A 24,355-nucleotide genomic window follows, 5' to 3' on the forward strand; every position below is an offset into this window, starting at 1 on the left:
TTATTAACCCAAAATATGAATATTCATACAGATTGATTGACAAACATTGCCCAAATTAATTTCTACTCTTGCAGCGTCGTTTCGTCCCAAACATCATTAAGCTGCATCACATTATCCAAAGCCCCAGACAGATGAGGATCCCCCATATCCACATGTACTAATCCAATACTACAGCATCGCTATCATGTTGTGTGTGTGTGTGCCACCGCACAACTGAATTTGAGTCTGAATTTGTGAAATTGAAATGACCGTAAACGTGACTGGTCATTTTAGTCAGAGCTTGTATTTTGTCATTTCAGTGTTACTCGATGTGTTGGAAAAACAGCTCGGCTGCAGAGCATTTGTTGATAAATCATTATGTGGAATACTTTTCTTTTTTTTTTTTTTGTAATAACCTGATTACTTTTGCAAGCCACAGCTCCTCGACACCCAGCTGGTGCCTCATTCTGAGCTGACCAGAGGTTGTAAATCTGTCCCACATATGGGTCGTTAAAAAAATGTTTCCTTATGGCACCAAGATGTTTAAGGAATTACTCAAACGCATTGGTCTTGTGGCTACAGAATTTAAATAACACATTATTTATTAATCTATCATTAAAAAAAATAAGTAATACATAAAAATATATATTTGTGAGTATATTTTTGGCACTAATTCCCCCAGTCACGAGACACTTCACAATGTTTTCGGAGCTCATTAAAAAATACTCCATAATAGACCAACTAATATGAACCAGTCTTGTGGCTGCTTTGTATCACCCTGTATCAAGAGGTATAATGATTTTTAATCTACTTTTACCATGCGGACATTAACATAAAAAGGAGACTTCTCTGGAGTAACATGAGTTAACATGCCTGCTGGCATTATATGTCATTTTCCTCAGCCTTAGGTTCTTCCTTGGTTGTTGCTTCTGTATTGGATATCTAGATGCACTTCTCTATCGCTCTGTTTCTTTGTGTGTGTGTGTCTGTGTGTGCGTGTGTGCGCTTTTGTTTTTGTGATGGTTAGTGATCTTAAAGTTTGATGCAACCTTCTGCTCCTGCTTACTGCCTTACTGTAAAGCATTTGTGACTGCCTGCCCGCTGGCACGCCGATCTACAGCCTGTTCTGGCATTAGCTTGTCATGGAGAAAATTGCCAGCAAGGCAAGTTTATTTGTATAGCACATTTCAACAACAAGGCAATTCAAAGTGCTTCACATAAAACCATTAAAAGCATCAAAACATAAAGCAAAAGAAAAGGAGGTTTAAAAACAATTAAGAACATTGATTGAAACATTGAAAACAGTCATTAAAACAGTAGTAAAATGCAGAAATTGATTAATATCCTTGAATCTGGTTCAATTAAAGGCAGCAGCAAACAGAAAAGTCTTCAATCTTGATATAAAGGAGCTGAGGGTCTCAGCAGACCTGCAGCTTTCTGGGACTTTGTTCCAGATATTTGGAGCAGAGAAACTGAACGCTGCTTCTCGTTGTTTAGTTCTGACTCTGGGAAGCAGAGCGGTCCCAGACGACCTGAGGCGTCGGGATGGTTCATAAGGTAGCAGCAGATCAGAGATGTGTTTTGGCCCCGAGCCATTCAGTGCTTTATAAACCAACAGCAGGATTTTAAAGTCAATTCTTTGTTGGACAGGAAGCCAGTGGGTTTACTCTTGTGTCGAGTCATTTTTTGTTGGCATTGCATTAACAAACACACAGTTCTCAAGGCCACTTGGCATTTGAACAAGTAGTCCTCTTCCTATCGATATGTGTGCTTAGTTAGGGAATGTGAATCAGACTGTAATGGTTGAAGCCTCCTTGTTGGGTGCTTGTCTTCCTGTTTTTATTTTTTACCCTTCTCTCTTACACGAGGTATTCAATACCTGCATCATTCTCTCTCTGTCTCTCTCCCCTCTTGCAGTTGTCCTCGCCGCCCCTTTCTTCATCCTCTAGCTTTCACTCTATTTCAGTGTTTGCTGATCTGAGTGAAGTGTACCTCCTCGTCCCAGAGCTATCTCTCATTTAAATGCACCACTTCATTATATGGCGCCTGCAGCTACAGACCTTTTAGCTGTTTCCAAAAATGCCTCCTCGAAATAGGTTGGTGCTATGCCAGAGATCCACAGAAATCATTGCTCAAAAAAGTACACAAAACTATGTTTTATAAGTAAAGAAACTCTTGTTAAGTCTGCTACTAACAGTGCTTTGGTAACAGGGTTGCAGTCAGGTTTTGGACTGGAAGGTTAGAAAGAGGCATATTGTTTTCGTCGTGTGACGTCTCAAAGACCAGGCAGTATAGATAAAGTGTGTGGAAAAGGATAACGTCGATCAGACTGCTCTCTCTCCTCTGAGATATGGAGCTAGCCATTCGTCTGCATTGTCTGCCTCCATTCAGGTCTCTTTTATTCAGGGAGGACTTTTTAAGAATACCTCACATTCATAATCTGCCCATCATTGATTTAGGCTGGCTTTGACTAAATTGAAGTTGGAACGTTCCTTTTGTAAGATACTGACTTCTGTTCACATGGAGGAACGTAGCGACACTATAATTCAGCCGCCACTTTGCGAGTTTGTGCTCTTCTTCAGCTGCTGTATTTCACTTCCACGGCTATTCTCTGTGGCAAGCTGAGTCCTATAGCATGGAACATACCACGCCCTATAGCATTAAAAACACATGACCAAACGCTAGTTCATACATCAATATGGGAATGTGATACTCACTACATGATCCAGTTTGTCCAAGAGTGTTAAGGATAATGTAATACAAGTATCATTTCATGATCTTGTGAGTCATGTAAGGATCCTGCATATCAAGCCATTGAAGATTGATTTTACAGTGAAGAATTTTTAATGCTAATACTTCTGGTGTTTTGTTCAGGATGGTGTTGATTAACATGTATGATTTTAGTTTGTGTTAGACAGGGTTAGCTACAAAATCATCATCTATTGAACTAATGCTTCCTTCACGTAGCCTTCAGACCATTTAAAGTTTCAGAACTGAAGCCCTTGTTGCAGGACTATTTCATGACAGTATAGAGGGCAGGTGACCGTGATATCAGTCCTTGTTGGTTCCCCTCACTGAACGTTCCTCAAGGGTCCTTAGCAGTTGAGAATGGCTTCATGTCTGTGAGCAGAGGTGTAGATCAGATGTAATACCTGTGTGTGCAGACCTTGTGTGTGACATTATTCCAAAGAAATCCTTGGTTGTTGCGTAGCAAATGCAACTGTCAGGGTGTTTGCCTGCACCGCACGTGCAGCATTCAGGTCTGTATCGCAGAACAGTTTGTGTAACAGTCGACGACACCTCGTTTAAAAGTAGGCTGCGTAATGTGCAGTCAGATATGTTTTGCTGAAGTGGCTCAGGCTCGTGAACTCCATCACGACAGACGAGTTACTACAGACATTTACAATATCGCTGCCAAACAACTCGCTGAGAAGCTCCGCCTCTGAATTGCTCTGTCGTTCTGTTTATTGCATCGATGCATCAATTAAGAACGACGCCAACTTAATGCATCGATCTGCTAAAAGAAATGATCAAATACCTTCGGCTTTAGCAGCAATCAATATGAAACACTTTGACTTGCAATATTAAAATTGAAATGAAACGACTCGATACTTCGCCAGGATTAAAAAAACAGAAACTGGCTCTGTCGCTGCTACTGCCATTACTGCCACCACTATTGCCGCCACTGACAGAGACTTGCTGCTAATGTCACTACTACAAAGGCTGCTGCTATACTGCTCGGAGTAAAATGTGTGCCAACACTTGATTGGGCATAAGTAAACACATTCTTTAAATTGTAATCAGTATAGAAGAACCCATTTGTGTTTCCCCAAATGGAATTGAATCACAACAACAAAGAAAATAAGAATCAGCCCTCTTAACTGCCATCTTGAATAATTAGATTAAATCGATGCCAGCAAGCCACACACACCATTTTAAGTGTGGAAAAAAAGTTCCCTTCTTTGCAGTTCTACGGTAGAGCTTGTGAGATCATCCCTTATCCTGCCCACAGGTTAAAAAACAACTATGCAGACCTTGAGTCAGCCTTGGACTCTCCACTTTGGGAATAACCTCAAGCACGCTGCATACCAAACAACAGGAATGTTCAAACAATGCAGGTACTCGCTCATCGCCATGCGTTTGTTTTTCCCACTGTTAACCTCATTTAGAAACTCCTTTTTTTTATGTGAGCATTCCCATCTTGGCTTTGAGAAAATAATATTAGAAATGTAATATGCGGGTATCAAGAAGGGTGTGAATGAAAATACGTATTAGAAATAAAACAATACAGTTGTAGGTGAGGGGGGGGGTTGTTCCCCAGAGGTGCGAGTGCGGGATCAGATTAGTGCTCAGCCAGCATTACATTCTGAACACAACTTTTTATCAATGCTCCCCTAAAACATGAAACAGCAAAGACGATGCAGTCTGAAGCCTGCACGTGTGCAAACGATACGTCATTTGACTGTGACGGAGGACACAAGACAGGTTATTAAGAAGTTATTCGTTTTTGTCTGCTGTGTGTCCACAGTCTGTCTATCATGACATGTCATATATCTTTGGCTACCTCACAATGATATCTTTTATTTGATATTTTAGCATTTCATATTTCTTTGGTTTATTTCATATCCTGTTTGGATGCTGGTATAATGCCTTGTATTCTTCGTTTCTTTGCTACGTACAACAGTACATGAATACTTTAAGAGTTCAGTACACAGAGATAATTCAGATGAAAGACTTCTGGGGGGGGGGGGGGGGGGGTTGTTCATGGTTGAATGTTTGCACTGCTTTCATAATGCTTTTGAATTATCTTTTAATTTGTGGCGTTACTGATGAAAGCCACAACAGCGGTAATGAAATGCCTTAGTTAAATGTATTCTGCCCACAGTACAGAAATGTACTGGGAGCACTGGCTGTGAATTGAAGCTTATCCTATGTGCTTATGAAGAGTTGGCGCCTCTGCCTTAGAAACACACCCGGCTCACTGGTAACGCAAGATGCCAGCTCAACTGTGATGCATCAAAGTGCCAAATGAGTCCCTCACTTCACAATGACTTACAAGTGAGTTTGCATGTCAGGCCATTATGGATTTCCATTTGTGACTTTTGATGTCTGTGATCTTCTGCAAAAGACTGCTGCAGCAATCAAGAACCAGCATCCCATCTTTTTGTTTTTTATTATTTTACTTCAGGGGGTTTTTAACACGAGAAGCAAAACAATAATTGAGAATTTATTTTCTCTTGGAGCATACAAATGACCATGTACCCTGAACCTCCCCGCTGTGTTCTGCTTTGTTTCCGTGATTGTGTGGGAAGGAAAAAAATAACGCAATCATTTTCCATTTAATAAGTAAAAGACAAATCAAATTAAACTTTTATCAATCAACACCATATCTTCATTGCCATACACAGACGGGCCCGAGCCCAGACCGTGTGGTCTGTGAGCTCTTTCCTCTCTTTTCCTCCCTTTATCCCAAAGAAACGTCTGATAAGCTGATATGACGGCAGAAAGAAAGTTGTGCAAAGTGTGCTTTGTGCTGCAGTAAAAAAAGAAAAGAAAAGAAATTGACCTTTTGAGGGAAGCAGAATGGAGAAGTAAAAGGTCTGCGAGGCTGCAGATATCAGGCTCCCCTCTGAAGCGTGACACTTGGTCAATTGCGAGCTGATGCGATTTAGCCGAGACAAGACAGAGAGCGATGGTGAAATAACAAGGCGGCTGGGCCCCCCCCCCCCCCCCCCCCCCAGACTCATGCGCTTTTGGTGATCAGGTAGCTTCTCCCTGGAGTTCACACAAAGTTGGCGGATTCGTTTTTTCCATCAATAACTGTTGACCGTGGATGGTGGCTGCTCTGTCATATCAGTTATGAGCAAACAGACAATGGGCGGTCCAATGAGTAGCCCTTTATAATGTATTCATACGTAGCGTTCAGATTTATATACATACGGATGAAAGCTGCTCCCTGAAACGTATGGATTTTAAATATAACTATGAGCGATTGCGTTGGTAGTGGCTAATGATCCTTGTGCAGCCATTAGAGTTCTTCTGGTTGAGTGGATGGGTGCTGTCGGGCAGCCCCTCACGAGGAGAAAGGGAGTTGTAATAGTTAAAGTATAATACGGTGAGAACATTCTCAGCCTGAATAATGAAGGAGAGTGTCTGCCATGTGGAAAGAATACCGTTCACAGTAGAGGACGAATGCCCAATACTTTCGCAGTGTTCGTCTCCAGTTTCAGTCTCCTTTAGAATCCTTTGTGGGCAAAGACGGAGCGCCGAGCCGCATGAGCAGCTCTGTCTGCAATCTAAGCGATGCAGAGGTTCTTCAAATTGTATTCCCTAAAATAAAACTGACATGAAAGAGTGGAGCAACTGACCCAGAACATACCAGGGGCTTTTTTTGTTCAAATGGCATTTACAACCTTCTGGCTCTTAGCGCCTGGTAAAGAGTTTGTCTCAGATATACAGTGGTTTCAGCTGTGGGAAATGGGCTCTCTAGGGATAGTCTAATGCTGTACCTTCAGTTTGTATTCTCATGTATTCCTTAGCCCATGATGCTTATCCCGTGGGACTCCAAACCAACTTTCTGTTCTGTGTGCTTGCACCAACTAAAACATACTTCTTTTTTGGGGGTGTGTTTGATTTATGTATATTACATGGTCATAATAAGGAGTAATGCACCCTCTCCTTAAATGTCCCCCCCATTAAGAGGTTGGATAGAATAGTGCGCACTATAAATTTCGAGGCTACATTATACTGTAATGGGAAAGATGACTGCATTATTTATGTCTACTTTTTTGTGTACACTGGTAGCTTTTGTAAAGCCCCCCCCTCCATGCTACTTCTGTCCTCCATCTATGCTGCATTAGTTCTGCAGTAGAGGTTGCAGGCTATCCCTTCTCAGATGTTGAATAGTAGAACTGATTGGGAATGTTGTAATACAGGACTTTTATTTTCCAAACAACACCTTTTTGGCAGTGGAGAATTTCAATTACCATAGTACATGTTTTGTTTTTGCCATAACCAAGTAGAGTCACTGCACGGCTCAACCCATATGCCCATATATACCTATATATGTTTGGACAATGCAAAAACAGGTGGGGTTTATTTATCAGGCAAACAGTCACTAACAGGCATGGCACAATGCTTAATTTACTACAATAAGAAACAGTAATTAACTCAGATATTATCTGGATTATTCTAAAATTTGTGTATTTTAGTTTGGCTTTTTTCTCGGACCTGAAGTATTAGTTTGACATAATGATTCTTGTGAAATCTTTCCAAGCTAATTAATTTAAATCTTGTTTTTTTCCCCACACAGATTACAAATGCTGTGTTGTGGCAAACGTTTCAGTTTTCAGTCTTAACCCTATTTCTTTGAATGGAGCAAAAATAAATGTAATTATTTATTTCCTCAACATTTTAATAGTTTTTTTTTCATTTCGAGATGATTAACATTGTTTTCAGGAAGGTGGTGAAATAGGTTCGTGTGGAGCCCTGGTGACCCATTCAGTTTTACTGCGATTCCTTCAAAGCTGTCAACTGAATGACGGAAACGCTTCTCCTCAAGTTTTTGTCGTAAAGCGTAATGGCATTCGGCTCTTAGCTCCGTTGTTGGCGTTTGTTGTGGGAGGATTGGGAAAAGGCGAACAGCACGGTACACCAGGCTGTCTTCATCCAGCCTTCAGAACATCTCAGTGTCTCTGTTGTGGATGTAAGAGAGGAAATTGAAAAACAAAATGAGGTTAAAAATATATGACGTTTCCAAAGGATGTTAATCCCTTAGTTGTGTTTTGCAGGAAGCCTTCCCAGTGTGTGCTCCCGTCCTCAGCGTAATAGAAGAAAGTCTTAAAGGTAGTAGTCCTATGATGTAGCTTACCAGGAGGCTTCAGCCATTCATCATTGTTATGAAGGCTATCATGGGACCTTGCACAAGAGTCTTTTATAATAAATGCTTCGTTCTCTCATATTTTCTGTGCTGCCACACAAATGCATACACCCCACACAAGCAGCTATGAGTGGAAGTTTAGTCCTTCTGTTTCTGCTGCATTAGATTTATATAAGCCTGCTGCAATATGATATCCTCAAACTCTCGGATCCCAAATAGAAACCTACAATGGCTGAACTCCTTCCCCTTCTTAAAAATAGTTGTTTTCTAAATCATCTTCCAATTATTTTTGTCTTCTCTCCTCTTTAGACTGTCTTAGTTCGCGTTGTGTTTTGTTAATCCCTCCTTCTACTAATCCCACTGTGTTGTGTCGAGATGACATGGTTGCAAATGTCATGCCCTTCGCAGCAAAGTGGGATGTTTTGCTTTGAATCGCACCCGTAACAAAGCGCGCCTGATTCGGCTGGCCGCATGCCACGGGACAAAGCGCTCTTTAAAAGCCTAATTCATGCTTGGGCATTAAATAATCTGATCGTTGTCTCAACAACACCGTCACGCCCTGTTGTTCATACCTCGCCGACAATAAATAACAACACGGAGAAATGATTAAACGGAGTGAACTCTTGAGTTTTTCTCATGAGGGTGGAAGTCGAGGGGCAAGAGTGTTACTAGCGCATGAGCATAGCTATAAATAGAAATAAAACGTCTATCACTCCGGACTGTATTTTCTTACTTTCTTTACTGCACGTCAAGGAAGTAGCAGTGAACGTTCAATCACGCTACACAACAGTCCTTGATGTTACCTGCTTCTTTACAAAATGCTGCATGCACGCAGCAGTGAGAGGAAATACCCTGCGGCATTTTTTTCAGCTTGAAATATGTCTTTTTTTTCATGGCAGAATGATCTTGATGTCCGTGATAAATCATATTAAGAGTACACATGCTTATTTGTGGAGGATATGATTTTTATTTGTTCGCCTTTTATTTCTCATTGTGGTCCTTTTTTTCACCATCCACTCTGACCACAGAGTTTATTTCAGGCGCTCGTGGAGCTATGCAGAGCTCAAGCTCCCATTCTCAATACACAGGGACCCGCTTCTCAAACTCTCCATGTTGCGATGGCCTCGGCTTTCTTTGCTTTTGAGGTTCAAGAAAGACGCTTAATGTGCCATGAATTTGAACGAGGCGTAGTTCAAAGTCACACACTTCCACTCTTGCTCCTGTAGTTCCAAGGCCGCCGCGCATTGTGTTCGGGGCCTCACTCGAGAAATGAACCAAGGGAGCTTCAGTCTTTCCTTTTCATCTATGAGGCCACTGTGAAGAAAGTGTTTTTTGTTTTTTGTTGTTTTGGTTTGCTGTGCACAAGCAGTGTACGAATATGTTGTATCAGATTGTATATCATACAATTCTTTTAATTCAAACCACAAAATAGTTTGAACAGGTCACCATGTGTTTTGATATAGATCTCTGGAACTAGACGGTACTTGTGTTTTGATCACATCTTTGTTTTAATCACATCTAGATACAGAGGAATCAATTGGAAAGAGATGGAAATAGAACACATTTTCAGGCACTTTGTTAATCTTGTATTTAAAAAAGCAAATGTAATGAATTAATTAAACCGTGAACGTTATTAAAAATGATATCCAACACATACGTACGCGCACAGTTGTGTATGTGTTAATCCACGGCACCACATGCAGAGAAGAAAATTGAGCTGTCGCTTCATATTATCGCAGCTCGTCAATGCGGCTGCATATCAGATCTCGGTATCTTTCGAGTGCTGACTGAATTGTGTCGCCGATCAACTGTGAAAAGCTTTTTTTTGTATTTCATACTTTAAGGTATTGTTTTGTTATTGCAAGTGACGGGCACAAATATCAGAAAAGATGACACCCATTACTACTCATTTCTATTTTTCTTAAAGGTTTCCTAATTTGCTAGTGGTGAAACAAGCTGCACATATTTGCTGGTCTGGTCCACTCAGTGCTAGTGCTCAACCACAAACCTCTAAGGAAGTAACGTTGAAAAATACATTTATATATAGAAGATAGTATTTTGCAGGTTGTGTTTACTTGTTTTTCCTTTGTGTTCGGATGTGTCTACTGGTTGAAGAATGTATACAAGAGTGAAACTTATACTATAATGACAACAACATCTAAGAATAGGGGTGTGTCTGCACATGGTGCTGTTGACCCCCCCTGCACAACCCTGGCACCAGCATTGCATTGCTAAATTGACAGTGACGCACCTAACCTACTGCACCTTTTCGACCCACTGCAGCACAAAAAAACCATCACTCTACCTCATAAAAATGCTACAAACATGTAATCCACAATGTCCTGAATACAAACAGCACAGTATACTGTAGAATAATGTGATCATTTGTAATACGTTCACATACAGCCTGAATCTGTCAGGTTTCCTACAGCTTATTCTGAGCAGATAGGAAGACATGAATGATTTTAATAAGGGTCTCAACATGCAGAGGGATAAAGTGTAAGCACCGAGTGTGTCAGTATTAAAAGATGAAACCAGAGGAAGAGTCGCTGGGGGGCGAGTGAAAGACACATAGAATAAAGGAATTAAACTGACGAGTGCTGAATGGAAATGGAGCCTATTTACTTCAGGTCTGGAAAACTGGGGTGACGGAGCCTGACAGAGGCTGTCCAGGCACCGGGGAATTCTGCATAGGTGATGTGGAAAAGAGCAGTGGGCTGAGTTACACTCTGCAAATGAATAATCCAGCAGCCTCACAGGATCCCGGCTCTCCTAAACAGACCACCGTCTGAGGGACGAGCCGGAGGGGACAGCTGGAGGCTGGAGTTGTCTTTTTTTTTTTTTTATTGACCTCGTCGCACACGGAGAGCGGAAGACAGAGACATAGAGTGAGTGGCTATGTGTCTGTGAGTGCGTGTGCGCGCAGGTGTTTCTTCAAATCGCAGTGATGTTTAAGTGAAATGTGAAGTGATTTCCCATAGGGTGGTTGTTTTTTGTTTTCTTCATGCAGTAGGGTTACATTTTCTTGCTGTATGTCTGCACGTGCTGACAGCTTGAATATTACTGAGCTGAGACCTTGACGTGAAGGGCACATTCTAGGCACAGGACATTTGCACATTTCCTTTTCAGTAGTCCATCACTGCAGCTGTACATCCATGACGCCTCTCTTAGGGCCCCTGTTCTTGCAGCCATTGATAGATTGACTGATCTGAGTCTATGAAAAATCAATAGGAGAACCCTTTGAGTGCTCTTCACATTGATTTTTCATGTACTGTAGTTACCTACTAACAAGTAGCAGGGTTTTCATTCCTCGGTAGAGTGTGCCCTTTCCTGATTGCGGACAACAGGTTGAAACAAAGTCATGTCGGAACACAAAGGCATTAACATAAATGAGTGGAGGAGGAGGAAGAAGAGAGACGCACTGTTTTTTTTTGCACGGCAGAGTTGAGTGCAGATTGTGTGCGTTATTCACTTCAGATCACAATTGCTTTTAAATTTGTATGGCATGGCAATCAGGGTGACATGCCGCCTCCAGGCATAAACTACAGGCCTGCAGCGCTCGGGTTGTACTTGAGCAGCACAACCCCATAGAATACTAAACACTAAATGACTCAATATTTCATAAGATTTCCTGTAAGCAAATTATTTTTTTTCCCTCCTTTTTTTTTTTTTAATTCACTCTCCAGTTTTTTTGTCTTTCTCCTCATTTACATAATGCTATGCTTCATTGCCTAAGCTCTTTGTCAGATGCAGTCACTGTGGTGGCACGCTTGCTTCCGGAGCTTCTTCCGATCCAAAGAGAAAGGATGCCGTTCCGTTCAGAATTGTCCGTTTACTCTGCACCCTCTCCAGACGGCTTTAAAATGAACCCAGTGTGATCTCAATCCTTTGCTTTCCGGTGAAGTTGTTTTAATACATCATCAAGTCTTCTCCTGTTTTTCCTCATGGCAAGTGGAAGAGGCCCCTTGTGGCCCACGTTTCAGCAAAGATTCTTGTTTACCAATGCATGTAGTGTATCTCTCATCCTCTCTATGTCTACTGATATTACTAATAAAAGAAGGAACAAGCCCGACTGCTGCAAAAACCGATGGCTCCAACTCCCTTGTTGCCCATGAATATTCAACGTTACGGCGAAGCATAGTTAAAGTTGGATGTTTACTAATATGGTGAGCACATTTCTCCGACCAAGACAGGGAATTGAGACTGACAAATCAGCCCAGTGGGATAAATCTCAAATTAAAAAGGCAAGGAGTGATCTGAAATATTTAAAAATGTCTCCCTCACACACAAACTCTCCCTCCCATGCAAGGTCTTTTTATCCGTCTCAGTCTCCCTCTCTCGAAGCTCTGCCTCTTTGGTGTGTGTGTGTGTGTGTGTGTGTGTGTGTGTGTGTGTGTGTGTGTGTGTGTGTGTGTGTGTGTGTGTGTGTGTGTGTGTGTGTGTGTGTGTGTGTGTGTGTGTGTGTGTGTGTGTGTGTGTGTGTGCGCGTGCGCGTGTGCGCACACGTAAATGACTTTGAACACCAGTGTGAGTTCGATATGCTGGCTGGTTGTATCAGTGTCACTTTGAGCAAGGTTTGGCTGAGTGATGATGTAGTTTTATACTGTGTGTGCGTGTGTGGGGTGTGGGGGGGGGGGGGGGTTTGACAAGCCCTCTCTCCCTGCTCTGTCTCTTATCTGCTCTCTGAAAAATCACACCACAAAGATAAAGTACATCAGGACTGCTACTTTTTCTATATTAAAAAAAAAATTTAAAATTAAATTGATGTCTGCAGCAAATGCATGAGATTCATATACTGAGGCCATTTTATGTTCTGGTCTAATCCAGCTTAAACCCCATTGCATTAAGACATAAGAGATATGGTGTAGATTCACCAGGTTTTATTTAGACATGGAATCCCAGAGGGTGATACCGTCACTGATTAGAATTACAAGGCAGCAGTTATTAACTGTGACAGAACGGTTTGAATTTAGTTTCCTGGTAATATCAGCCAAAGGTCAGGCGTCGGTGGCTCTCTCAGTGTCTTGCGTGACGCCTTTTGTAGCCATTTCCGATGTAGTTTTCGCCTCTTCTTCACTATTCTCCTGTGACGTATTTCTTTCTCCTGCCTCGCTTTCATTTCTCTTCCTTTCTTTCATATTCCACCCATGTGTTCTCCCATTCTCTCCCAGAATAGGAACAGGTCTGGACGGCCACACCGTGATTTAAACTCTCTTTACCTCGTTCAAGGTCTTTGTGCTTTTCCAACAGCTGCTTTAATAACTCTTCTTTATATCTATTAAAGAAGAGTTATTCAACGGCACAAATCGGTTTCCACACCTTTCATGCCGCCTCTGTCTTATTACTTTACCACTACTGGAGGGACAGTCTTCATAGGCGTTTTGTTAAATCTCTGCTGTTCAGCCACATAATTAGCCAAAACAGTGTTGCGGCTCAGCCTTTCCCAAGACGTCAAGTCCCCTGAGCTGGTGAAGGCAGACGAGGCGGGCAACGTGCGGAATTGAAGCTAAGATGCAAACAAATAATTACGGTACCCTTCATTTGAAAACACTCAATTAGCCTCTATTTCAGAGTAAAATAATGACTTCCTCCCACTAAGCGGAACCCCAGAGTTTCAGCTGTAATTAGTCCAAACGATGGAAGCCCAGTGGCTCAGCGGAGACGATAACAACACTACTGTTTTATAAACCCAACAGCAAAAATATCGCACCGAAAGCACACATTTGCTGTATATATACACTGTAAGCAATGGAGAAAGTACCGTTCCCGTAGGTTTTTTTGCACTGATGTGTGTTGTGTAGGTGAGCAACAACAATGAGAGAAAAGGCAACATGTGAAAGGAGAAGGAGAAAGGCTTAGTGGGGCCGTGTGGCGATCAATGTGCCGCTGACATTTCTATCTCGGCTGTGCAACAGAAGCTTGCCTCTAAGTGCCTCTCTGCTGTGCGGAGGAGCAAAAGAGCATTGTGTGCCTTGCTGTGTACGTCTCACACGTTTATGCGCCCCGCCGTAGCATCTTCCATCAAGGTTAGTGAAGTCGTAGATCACAGGCTGTGAATTAGGGCGCTCACTGTTTAGAGTGAATTACTGTTATTGCTGTGTCTCTAACCAACCATTGATGCTAGTGTTTTTCCCTGAAAGATGGGTCTGATTGACGCCAGGTCCAATAAGGAGGATTTGCCTCTGTGCACCTTTCCCAAGCTTAAGGGAATACACTTAATGTGGAAGTCTGTCACAGTCAATATCGGTGTAGTGGACCTTTAGGCTCCCATGCTGAGGGCTGAATATTTGTATTCAGCTTCCATACTGAATGCATACTCACACACACACATAAAGATACGAGTATATCATTGCATTAGTCGGCGGGAATCCACACACACATACTCTCGGCTGCCTCTGCACTACCACATCTCTGAATATTGGAATTCTTTTTAAGTCTCCGTGCAGAATTTCAGCGCGGCGATAAGAAAAATTAGATTTTATTATCACATCACTTGAGACAACCACGTTTGTGTCGTGTCTGGCACGAAACAAATTTCAGGCACACTTCTCGACAAGAGCGGTGCATAATTTCATCCTCGCTACTTTGATGAGAATAAAAATTTCATATCAGCTTGTGACTTTGGAGAGTTGCCTTAACACTTGTATGCAGACACGCTGCAATGTGAAATAACATTAGGTTACAGCTCGGTGAAAGCTGCAGCTACGTTCCTGTTTTCGGGCACCACTGATCTGAAGCCAATCCCCTGTGGCCAATATTGACTTAACAACTGTGGCGGGAGGTGGCCAGAGACCCGGGCAGCCACCATAGAAGAGTCCAGAACAGGACACAGCAGAATGCGGGATGTCGGAGTCACACCATGACATTACTTTCAGTCACCTTGAAGTCTTAACAACCACTCGGACTGATAACGTCAGCAGGTGGCTTGAATCCCCCGGTGGAGTCCAGAAAAAATTGCCCAATGGTGAGTGCTAGGTAGAGAAAATCGGCCAGGTAAAGGATTATTAAAGACGTAAAAATAAAAATTGAAACACTGCGTTGGCTGGAGAAACGGTGAAAGAAACAGAGTACACCTGGTCGATTCCTCTCCGACGCCTCACAGAGCTCTCAGACTGACTGAAAGCTTTTAATGAGCGATCATCTTAATGTCAGCTGCATTCAAACTCAGCCAACGTGTAGACTCCCACGTACATCTGCCTCGTGTAAGTTCATCACAAGCTCCAAATAGTTAGTTAATTAACCTAAAATAAGCATCACATATTTCACTGATGATCCGCTAAGACGTCACTGTAAATACTTAATAACATGTGTAGTAAAATGACCACTGGTAGTATTGTAACATTTAATGGAAGTGTCTGGCGGAGATCAAGAGTTCTATTGTAGAGCTAGACCTCAACAGATCCAGAATGTAAGATGAAAAACATTAATATGGTTGAATGTGAAGTCTACTTAAGGACTTCTTTTGAACACGGGTCTTCAAAGGAAGAAAAAAAAAGGAATTTATTATGCTCCATATATTATATATTAAAACACATTACAAGGGCTACTTTCAATGGAGTTTACAAGGACATTTTATTGTAGCCTGTCCTTTCACTATCAACTGATTTTACTATCTGAGAACATGAACTTCACTGAAATACCCTTTTGGATATATTGAAATAAACCTTAATACAAGGACATTCTGTGATCCTGTTGTTAAATATCATGTCCCTATTTCCTGATGAGATCTGTTATTATCAGCTATTCTGTTCTCTGTTCACAGAGCTGACACGTGAATTATTTTGTATACTGTAAATGTGTCACTGCATATTTTAGACATAGAAATGAGTCAATTCATTCATATCATTGTGCACTGGTTACCTTTTGGACTGTTGGTCAGACAAAATATTAAACAATTTTGAATTGCAGCCCTACTTCCCTTTTCTAGATTAGCAGTTTTAACGTTTGATTATTTTTAGTTGTATACAGTGCGCACTGTTTTTTTTTTTTTTTACCCCCAAGGCTACAGGAAGGCAAAGACAGAGATGGCTGCGAAACAACTAAAGATATGAGATATGAGTGTAAAGGTCAGTATTCCTCTAAGGCAGACTCGGAGCGTAGTGGCAGGATGACTAATGGCCCACAGTGCTCTCAATTATCATCACCGGCACGCACTCACACTCGCACTCGCCTCATATGATTCTTTTTGGTATACAGACTGTAGAGAGGCATGACTCAGCCACACTCATGGGCAGCTACACCAACATTTCTATCTCCATCTCAATTCCCCTAGACCCATATAAGACTCTAGGTCTTAATGAGGACATCAGCACTCGAGGAGATGGGTTTGTCCCGCAGAAAAGCCACCGCGGTGCAGCGCAAATTAGCTTCCTGCCCTGCCGCAATCAATGTGAAAGTGGGTCTCATTCATTTATTGGGTCACATCCCTCATCGCACCTCAATCTTGAATCATTACAAGGCTATTTCCTTTTGATGTTATTTTCGAGACGGGGTGTCTGTAAGTTCAGTCGCTGATTTACTGAATTTACTTTAGATGTCACGAAGTCGACATCCGCAGAGGATCTTTTTCAACAGTGTCTCCAAGGAGAATATCCTGTTCTAGGGATTTAAATGCACCTTTCTGTGCGGTGTTGGCTATAGTACTTAAACCATAGTAATGTATATTGCCCATTTGACATATTTCATATCTGCTTGATATCTGGTGGCTTAGTAATTAGTAACTAGTAATTAGTAGCTAAAGCTGGCCTTCAACACGTAAGCTATTTAAGCCATGTCGTTGAAATATTTCTTTTATGTTGAAATTTCTTTCCGGCTCTTTGCCACATTTTGAATCATTAAAGGATTGTCCTTCACAAAAGCAGCCTTATTCATCTTTCCCACACATCATTTGTGTGCAACCTGAAGTCCAACGGAGAAGAGCACAATGCTGACTAATGTAAGACTGACTGACGGTCACCCAGTTTATATGGAAATGATCACAGCAAGTGGTTTAAAACCAAGTCCCAATTACAAATATTTGACAAATTAAGTCAAATTGTCCGGCGCCAGGCTGGCAGCTTTATATCAGCGCTGCCAGACTGGGCCTCTGAGCTCCGGCTTCCAGTCTGGTCGGCTCGCAGACAGCCAGCCTGCAGAATCAGCCTGCAGCCCCAGGAGAGCCTTCCATCCTGCTGCGTCTGCTCTTCTCCCTCCTCACACACATCCATCCTGCCTGGTCGGCCTGTCAAACCCTGCGTTTCCCTCCCCCCCTTTGCCTCCCTCTATCATCCCCTCCTCCTTCTCCCCCCCCCCCCTCCCTCTCCTCCTCCGCTCCACTGGGCTTGTGAAGGTGAGCCAGTCCCCAGTGGCACTACTGTACAGATTGCAATACTTCCTCTTCAAATGGAGGCTTCTCTCTTGTGAATAACTGTGTAAAGACTATCAGGGCTGGTTCCTCGTCGTCTCCTTCCTCCAACTTTTCTTTGGTTATTTTAGTCCTTTTGTGGCGCACATATATCTGGGTGTCTGTATTATTTAGACTCCATCTTTGTCTCAGGTCGGCTGTCCTTGACCACGAGGCTGCTCCGTGCGTCACTTAAGAGCAGGGCTGACAAAAAGAAAGCCCTCCCTGAGGTTCCAGGCCAGTTTCGTGACAGCTGTCACCCAATTGCTTGTCCTCAAAAGGTCCTTTATGAGCAGGCTGTGTAATGGGACAATGACGGCAGCACGTTGAATGTCTTCAGTCTAGCTCTGAATTCAAACTACGTCTAATGGATGCGTCTAATCACCTTTGACAGCTAGTGTCCATCTGCAGTTGTGTAATGGATGTCCTTCTTTTAGTGCACTTCTGTGTGTGTGTGTGTGTGTGTGTGTGTGTGTGTGTGTGTGTGTGTGTGTGTGTGTGTGTGTGTGTGTGTGTGTGTGTGTGTGTGTGTGTGTGTGTGTGTGTGTGTGTGTGTGTGTGTGTGTGTGTGTGTGTGTGTGTGCGCGTGCGTGCGTGTGCGCGTGCGTGCGTGTGCGCGTGCGTGCGTGTGCGTGCAACATTTTCTCCAATCTCCAGAGAGCTTGTGGCGTTCACGGCACTCCTGTGTGGCCAAGACTCTCACAATATGTTATGGGTGCTAATGAAATACAGTTTTTTACCAGCCAGTGCAGTAATAGATACTCATTTAGCTTTGAATGTGGGCAGAGAATGCCAGACTCCAATGTCCAAATGGATGTCTTTTTTTCCAGCTCTTTCTGAAATGAACACTGTCTGCACATTTGCTCTTGCCCTCATGAATCCTTTGGTGAGCACAGAGTGTTATCTGGCTGTCCAGTTGCTGCAGGTGAACTCATTGCCTCTCCTTTTATGTTTGTGCAGGTTTTTGGTGATTATTATCACTTCAGGCATCAGGCTGTGGAAAAGAGGGCTTTGTCTGGCCACAGGGGGATCCACGTCAGACTGCAAAAAGAACCACAGGTAAGACTGTTGTCAGCTCTCGCACAGCTCATTGCAGCACTCTGTTGGCAACAAAAGGCCAAAAGACAGATTGGATTACACACAGAGAGTATATCACAAGAGACAAGGATGCCAGCGTCAATGACAGCTTGTCAAACTCTGTATTCTTTTCAGTCCTCGCCGGTCCTTCCATCTGTCCCCATGACCCAATCTGAGGGTCCCACCTAGCTGTAAACATGCAAAATAGACCCAGCCGAACAACACAACAGCTGGGAGTGTCTATGTCTTTGGTCTTGCTTTTTCTCCAGTCTAGTAAAATCATTATTTGCATTTAAATGTTGAATAGAGAGGAAAATTGGCATTCATCGTTGTAAAGTAGCATCCAAATACAAGAACATTTTCCAATCCCTGAATGTCATTTTCATTTGGACATCTGGTCTTGAATTCGCATACAGCCCAACCACCAATTTATACCTGGCATACTATACCTCTGCTAACTCTCAGCCTCTGTACATGCATGCTAGATGTAGTTGAGTCAGCATGAAAATGCCAACATTGTGGAGTTTTCTTACTAGGGATTAAGAGATAAGCAGTCTTTTATTGCCAGACCTGTATAACCATGCTATGTTTGCACTGTTCCCACCCGAGAGAAATGTCTGGCAGTATTCGCTGTCATTCTCTTGTAGGTGAAAAAAAAAAAAAAATGTTTTGATTTTATTTCTTAAATCGAAGAGAATTCAACTCTTGCCAATCCAGCAGACTTCTAGTCAAAGCAAATCCACCTGAGCCGCCTCACACTACAGGAAACACTAGATACAATCTTTTTCTTTTTACGTACAAGGTACAGCATTCCGCTGTACATAAAAATGGTAATTAGATGTGACATTTATGGATTATTACATCGCTGTCTTGGGAAGGCAACAGGAGATATGCTAATACCAGGCCTGTATGAAAAAATGTAATTTACTCTCTATTAGAAGCTCTCATTATTTGTTATCGAATCAGCAGAAGAGATTTTGAAGGAAACCAACGAAATTCACCTTTTCAGATGAACTTTATAATTGACTGTGGTTAATGCGGTACATTCTTAAGTTTGTGATTTGTTTGAAATCACCCTTTCAATCTGCCATTCATAATGTTGATGTTGTGTTCATGCAACATCACTAGTTTGATCGGTTAAAATCCTAACTTTTTTAAAAATGTCCACATTGATGTCAAAGAAAATTTGAATAACTTGACAACCCAGGCTTCAGCAGCAAAAAAACCAAAACTACAGGTATGTGTGTGTGCACGCTAGTGATGTAAACACCCTCTCTTTCAGTGCTGCTGCCACCCGACTCAGCAACACGCTGCTGTCATGTTTACATTGGAAACACTGTTGGCAGTTGTGTAAATTGCATCTATTTAGAAGCATCTTAAGAGATACCTGACTGGTGCTAAAAAGGGGGCCATTACGAAGTGACAACAGACTTGGGCCATCTGGGCCAAGGTAGGTCTGCCAAGTAGATCCCGAGGATGACTCTGTAGAGCAAGTCAAGCTGGCTGAGGAGAGCACTGATGTGGTGTGACAAGCGCTGAAGCCCCAAGACATAATTAGTGGGATATGGTGACATTCAGTGAGGCTCGCGCCGGGGTCGAGCTATGTGGACGATAACAAGGCTCTGAGAGCAAATGGTTCAGAGGTGTCCGCCTCGGAGCTGGGAGAGAACTGTGGCGCTCAAATGGTTTTAGGATTTGTTTTGAGGTTTCCAAAATCGGCAACAAATGAGAGCTAGTATGAGCATCGACAGAGGCAAGGATTTTGTCACTGTTACCAAGGATTTAATGATGTGTCATAATGGGTTTTAGTGTTGCATGCGCTGGCGAGGATGAAATGCAGATCGCACTGTTGGCGAAACCGCAGGACTAATTGGCGTCGTCCTTAATAAGTGGCCCGCAAGGAGCAAAAATGAATCTGGATGAGGCAAAGTGAGGTTCGCTGTGCGGCCGTGGCTCATTGGGTAGACAGGGTCGTCCGGCAACCACAAAGTCTCTGCTATGAGTCCTGCGCCGAAGTGTCCCTGAGCAAGACACGAAACCCCTAACTGCTCCCTGGGCGCTTCTCAGCAGCCCACTGCTCCCAATATGGCACGGATGGGTTAAATGCAGAGGTCAAATTTCATGTAAATGTATAATGACGACTATAATAACGTTTCTTTTTAAGTTTTTAGATTGCCTTTATGTCTGCGTCATTTGGCAATACCGAGTGAGAGACAAAGCATCTTGAATTTGAAGCCCTAACAGCAGAGCCAGGGAGATAAAGACAATTTTTGAAAGAAGAGATTCCATCTCACAGGTTCATCTGTCAACGGTTCAAGTTAACGCCGCGCTTTAACCCCCCCGGCTATTAAGGGCTCCAGGTTTCTGGCTAAGGATCAACAGTTTGTCCCTAGGTTACCTACCCACCTACACAACCAGAAACAGATCACACCTCAGGCAAAGCATGACCACTGCCAAAAAACACCACAGCATGAGTGAGTGGGTTTGTATTTTATTGATGAGAGTTTGTATATTCATATTTGTGTGTGTGTGTGTGTGTGTGTGTGACCATCTGATCCCTGGAAAAGGGGAAAGAAAAGGTTCTGCTTAACCTGCTTCAAAGCAACCACATTTAAAACGCCGTGGAAACATAATGGTTGGATTTAGATTCGTCAATGCTATACGCTTTGAGCTTGCTGTAGTGTTTCCTCTCTGTCAGTCTCTCACATTACCTCCATTGTCTCTTTTCCTCAGCTCCGTGGCGCTAACATGCCACTTATCACCATCCCTGTTGAATAATCACACAGTGGCAAAATTACATTGGCAGCTGCATAAGCTTTTACCATTATGCTTGCAAGGGTTGTTTGTCATCTCCTCTCTGCTCCCCATACCTTCTCTATAAAGGAAAAAATCTATTTGTTTTGGGGTGGCTGCTGTTGGTTTTTTACAAACCGCAGGGTAAGGCAGCTTACTGCATGCTATGTTTCGGAAGGAACTTACCCTACATCTCTCTCTCTTTCTCTTTCTCTTTCTCTTTGTCTTTGTCTTTCTTTTCTCTCTCTCTCTCTCTCTCTCTCTCTCTCTCTCTCTCTCTCTCTCTCTCTCTCTACTGTGCTGAGGCCTTACCGTTAAAGGATAAGGCTGGCAATATTCTATATTTGTGTTATTGTCAACAAATCCCATGAAAAGACCAAAACCAACAATGGGTTCTTTCGTCTCTCAATAACCAGCTTGTCTGTGGAGCTCAGCCCCAAGCCCACTGGCTGCTACCGAAGACGTAAATGTCTCAGTATGAGGGACATGGAGGAATATTGTATTTGTTGGGGACTATTTTCAGCAAGCGTTGGAAGCAGTTCCCCTTCTCACAGGTCTTGGGTTGTGAGTAGTTCAACTGAAGACTGTCTCATTCCTCTCCGTTTGTGTTATTTTTGAATTATTTTTACAGGCCCTAAGAAATATAATTGTTAAGTAAAACAAAATGATTAAAGGAAAGTCTAAACAAGTACACATTGGTTTTCCAGGGGTACGGATCCTCAGGTTGGGAAACACTGAGTTACGGTACCAGAAAAGTCGCCTCAAAAGAAACTTCATGTCCATCAAAATGTGTTGCTCACTGGAAAACAATGGAGATATATGTCACAGAGGAATAAGCTACACAGCATCAGGCTTTGGATATACTGTCTGTTGGATCAATTCATTTTGGTCTTTTCATGTGATTTAGTAACATATCACCAGACTCATCCTTCAACATATATCATCTTTCTCCATAAACCGTAGGAGACAGATTTACAGATCAAAGCACAGGCTGGCAGTCTCCCTGCATTACAAACAATACCAGCATGTCTTCTCCTTAGTCATCAGACAGGAAAGCCCTCAGGACACGAGAGTGTGCGAGAGATGGAACAAATAGATTATTGCTCAAGCGGATCACAGACCTAGGCCACGTCGAGACCTCATCCTTGCCTCATGATTGCTTCCCTATGTGGTTGTGTTTGGCGCCGCTTTGTCCTTGTCCCAGACCTCGCGGTGGTACTCGTACTGTATCACTGTCTTCTAATTAGTTACCATCACCGGTGTGGTTTTTTTTCGATTAGACCTGTTTTTTCTCATTAAGAGTGGGTTTTTGCTCATATACATAAAATATTCCACAATTTGCCCTCATCAAAAAGATCCAATTAAATTACGTCTATTACTCTGACTGTCCGCTTTCCTAAGGCGTTGTTATATAAGTAAGCTGTGAGATGAACGTGCAAATGTTGAATCATTCGCATTAATGCGCTATATAAATTAAACACTATATATTCCACCAGATGACTGTCTGACTCATCTATCCGCTGTCATTGTGCTCTGATAATAATGTGGCCAGCAGTGCAACAGGGTCAGTCGTGTGCAGTTATAAATGAGATAAATGTTAATTAGTCTAGGATCACTTGAATAAAGTCAATGGCTTCATTCTCTGAGGCAAGGTTTTCATCAAGGTTAGGAGCTGCACCGCCCTCGGAAGCTTCATACTGTGAGAGCATGTAATCATGAAACAAGCACTCACTTCTAGAAACAGCTCTGACAGCAGCAAGAGGAAGTGGCAAGAAAAACTAGGGACGTAAATACTTGAATTACAAGTTGGACTTTCGGAATCTGCTGGGCAATGTGCAGGAAATTCACAAGTTTAGACATGTATCGCTTGAGTGCTCTTGACGCAAAAGTAGAATCAGTTTAAGCTTTGTCACCTTCGGCAAAGAATTCAGCAAAGGATGCATTCATCACTGACAGTAATAATGCACAACAGCATTTGCTTAAAGTGCTTCGGAGGATAAGTGTCTGTTCTATAGTTGCACACTCCATCTATGCAAATTCCCTCTGCTACAGTAGTAACGGTCCACTTCAGCTTCCAAATATGAATTGAATGTGTTCCTCCATGTATTATAGCTGATTGGCTTTTATTTATTTAGAACTAAGTAATGTTTGTAAAAGCAATACCACAGGTCCTTCACACTACATCCACTATTCTCTGTGGTTCCCTAATCAGCTCACGTCTCATTCTTTGGCTCACACACGTCCAATTTCGTGATGTAAACCTGTATTATAGCAGGACAAGTTTCTTTTGGAAACAGGAGTATTTTTTGCCCACCGTTTTCAGAAGGCTGTCTTTATTAGCATTACAAATTCCCAGCTTTTATCTGATTTTTAATCTCGCAGCTTAGATATGAAATGCTTAGTTATCAATACACGTAGTTCAATGTGCCAAATATATATGTGGGTGTCTGGAAAAAAATATGAACAAATATTAAAGTCTACGGATGTCTTTGATCATTCTTACCACTGTCAATCATGCTTACACAGCATAATACCTGTCAAAATATATAGATACAAGCATGGCAGAGGTACGGGGAAATGCAGAGTGGACCAGTCATTGGTAGTAGCATTTGTACTGTCACCCACCCCAACCAGTCCTGTGCATATCCCTGCAGCCTCCAGGACTTCAAAGGCCCCTTTCTGGCAAACTGTACAGCGGCCACTTTCCCTCAGCATCTCAGGACTGAAATAAATTAGATTTGCTTCACATCTCTGCCTCTCTTTTCCAGTTATTGCTTTTTGGAACACAGCTGGGGGTTTTCCACGTTTACAGTCTGTGGGACATTGCAACAATTTCTGAAATTAGAACATTAGCAATTACACATTATGTGAAGATAACTGTGTAAACTACGAATTTTCTCTGATTGTGTGTTTGTCTGTCTGTCTGTCTTCACATCCCAGGTCCTGTGGGCGGAGCAGCAAGTGGTGAAAAAAAGGAAGAAGAGGGATATCTATGAAGACCCGACGGACCCAGATTTCCCCAAGCAGTGGTACCTGGTGTGTGATGGTGTCTTATCTTTTATTGTCTGGACTTAATTAGTCTGTCATTATAGCAAAGATGACGTTGAAAATGTCAAACATTCAGTAGGTATTATGAATAACAATAAAATAACATTTAAAGCTGCTTCCGTGTGACATTACCAGCAAACAAATTAGTAGGTGCTGTCCGTAGAATATTTAATGATTTTTCTTTTTTGTATTCCATT

At 42.4% G+C, this 24,355-nt stretch overlaps 1 protein-coding gene across 3 annotated transcripts in view; it reads left to right on the forward strand.

Annotated features, from left to right (window-relative positions):
- furinb (furin (paired basic amino acid cleaving enzyme) b) overlaps positions 1 to 24,355 on the forward strand; it is a 62,678-nt gene that overhangs the window by 10,655 nt on the left and 27,668 nt on the right. Inside the window, exons 2-4 of one of the 3 annotated variants that reach the window (XM_076088867.1) lie at positions 3,992 to 4,097; positions 18,201 to 18,299; positions 24,051 to 24,146. In XM_076088867.1, the coding sequence (XP_075944982.1) occupies positions 4,092 to 4,097; positions 18,201 to 18,299; positions 24,051 to 24,146 (201 nt within the window). In that variant the 5' untranslated portion in view covers positions 3,992 to 4,091. Of the gene's footprint in view, positions 1 to 3,991; positions 4,098 to 15,897; positions 15,925 to 18,200; positions 18,300 to 24,050; positions 24,147 to 24,355 lie in introns of those variants that run through there. The other 2 variants (XM_076088866.1, XM_076088865.1) reach the window with 2 other exon arrangements.

This window comes from Anarhichas minor, unplaced genomic scaffold (genome assembly GCF_050575085.1).
Source record: "Anarhichas minor isolate MPS153535 unplaced genomic scaffold, ASM5057508v1 ptg000011l, whole genome shotgun sequence".
Lineage (NCBI taxonomy): Eukaryota > Metazoa > Chordata > Actinopteri > Perciformes > Anarhichadidae > Anarhichas > Anarhichas minor.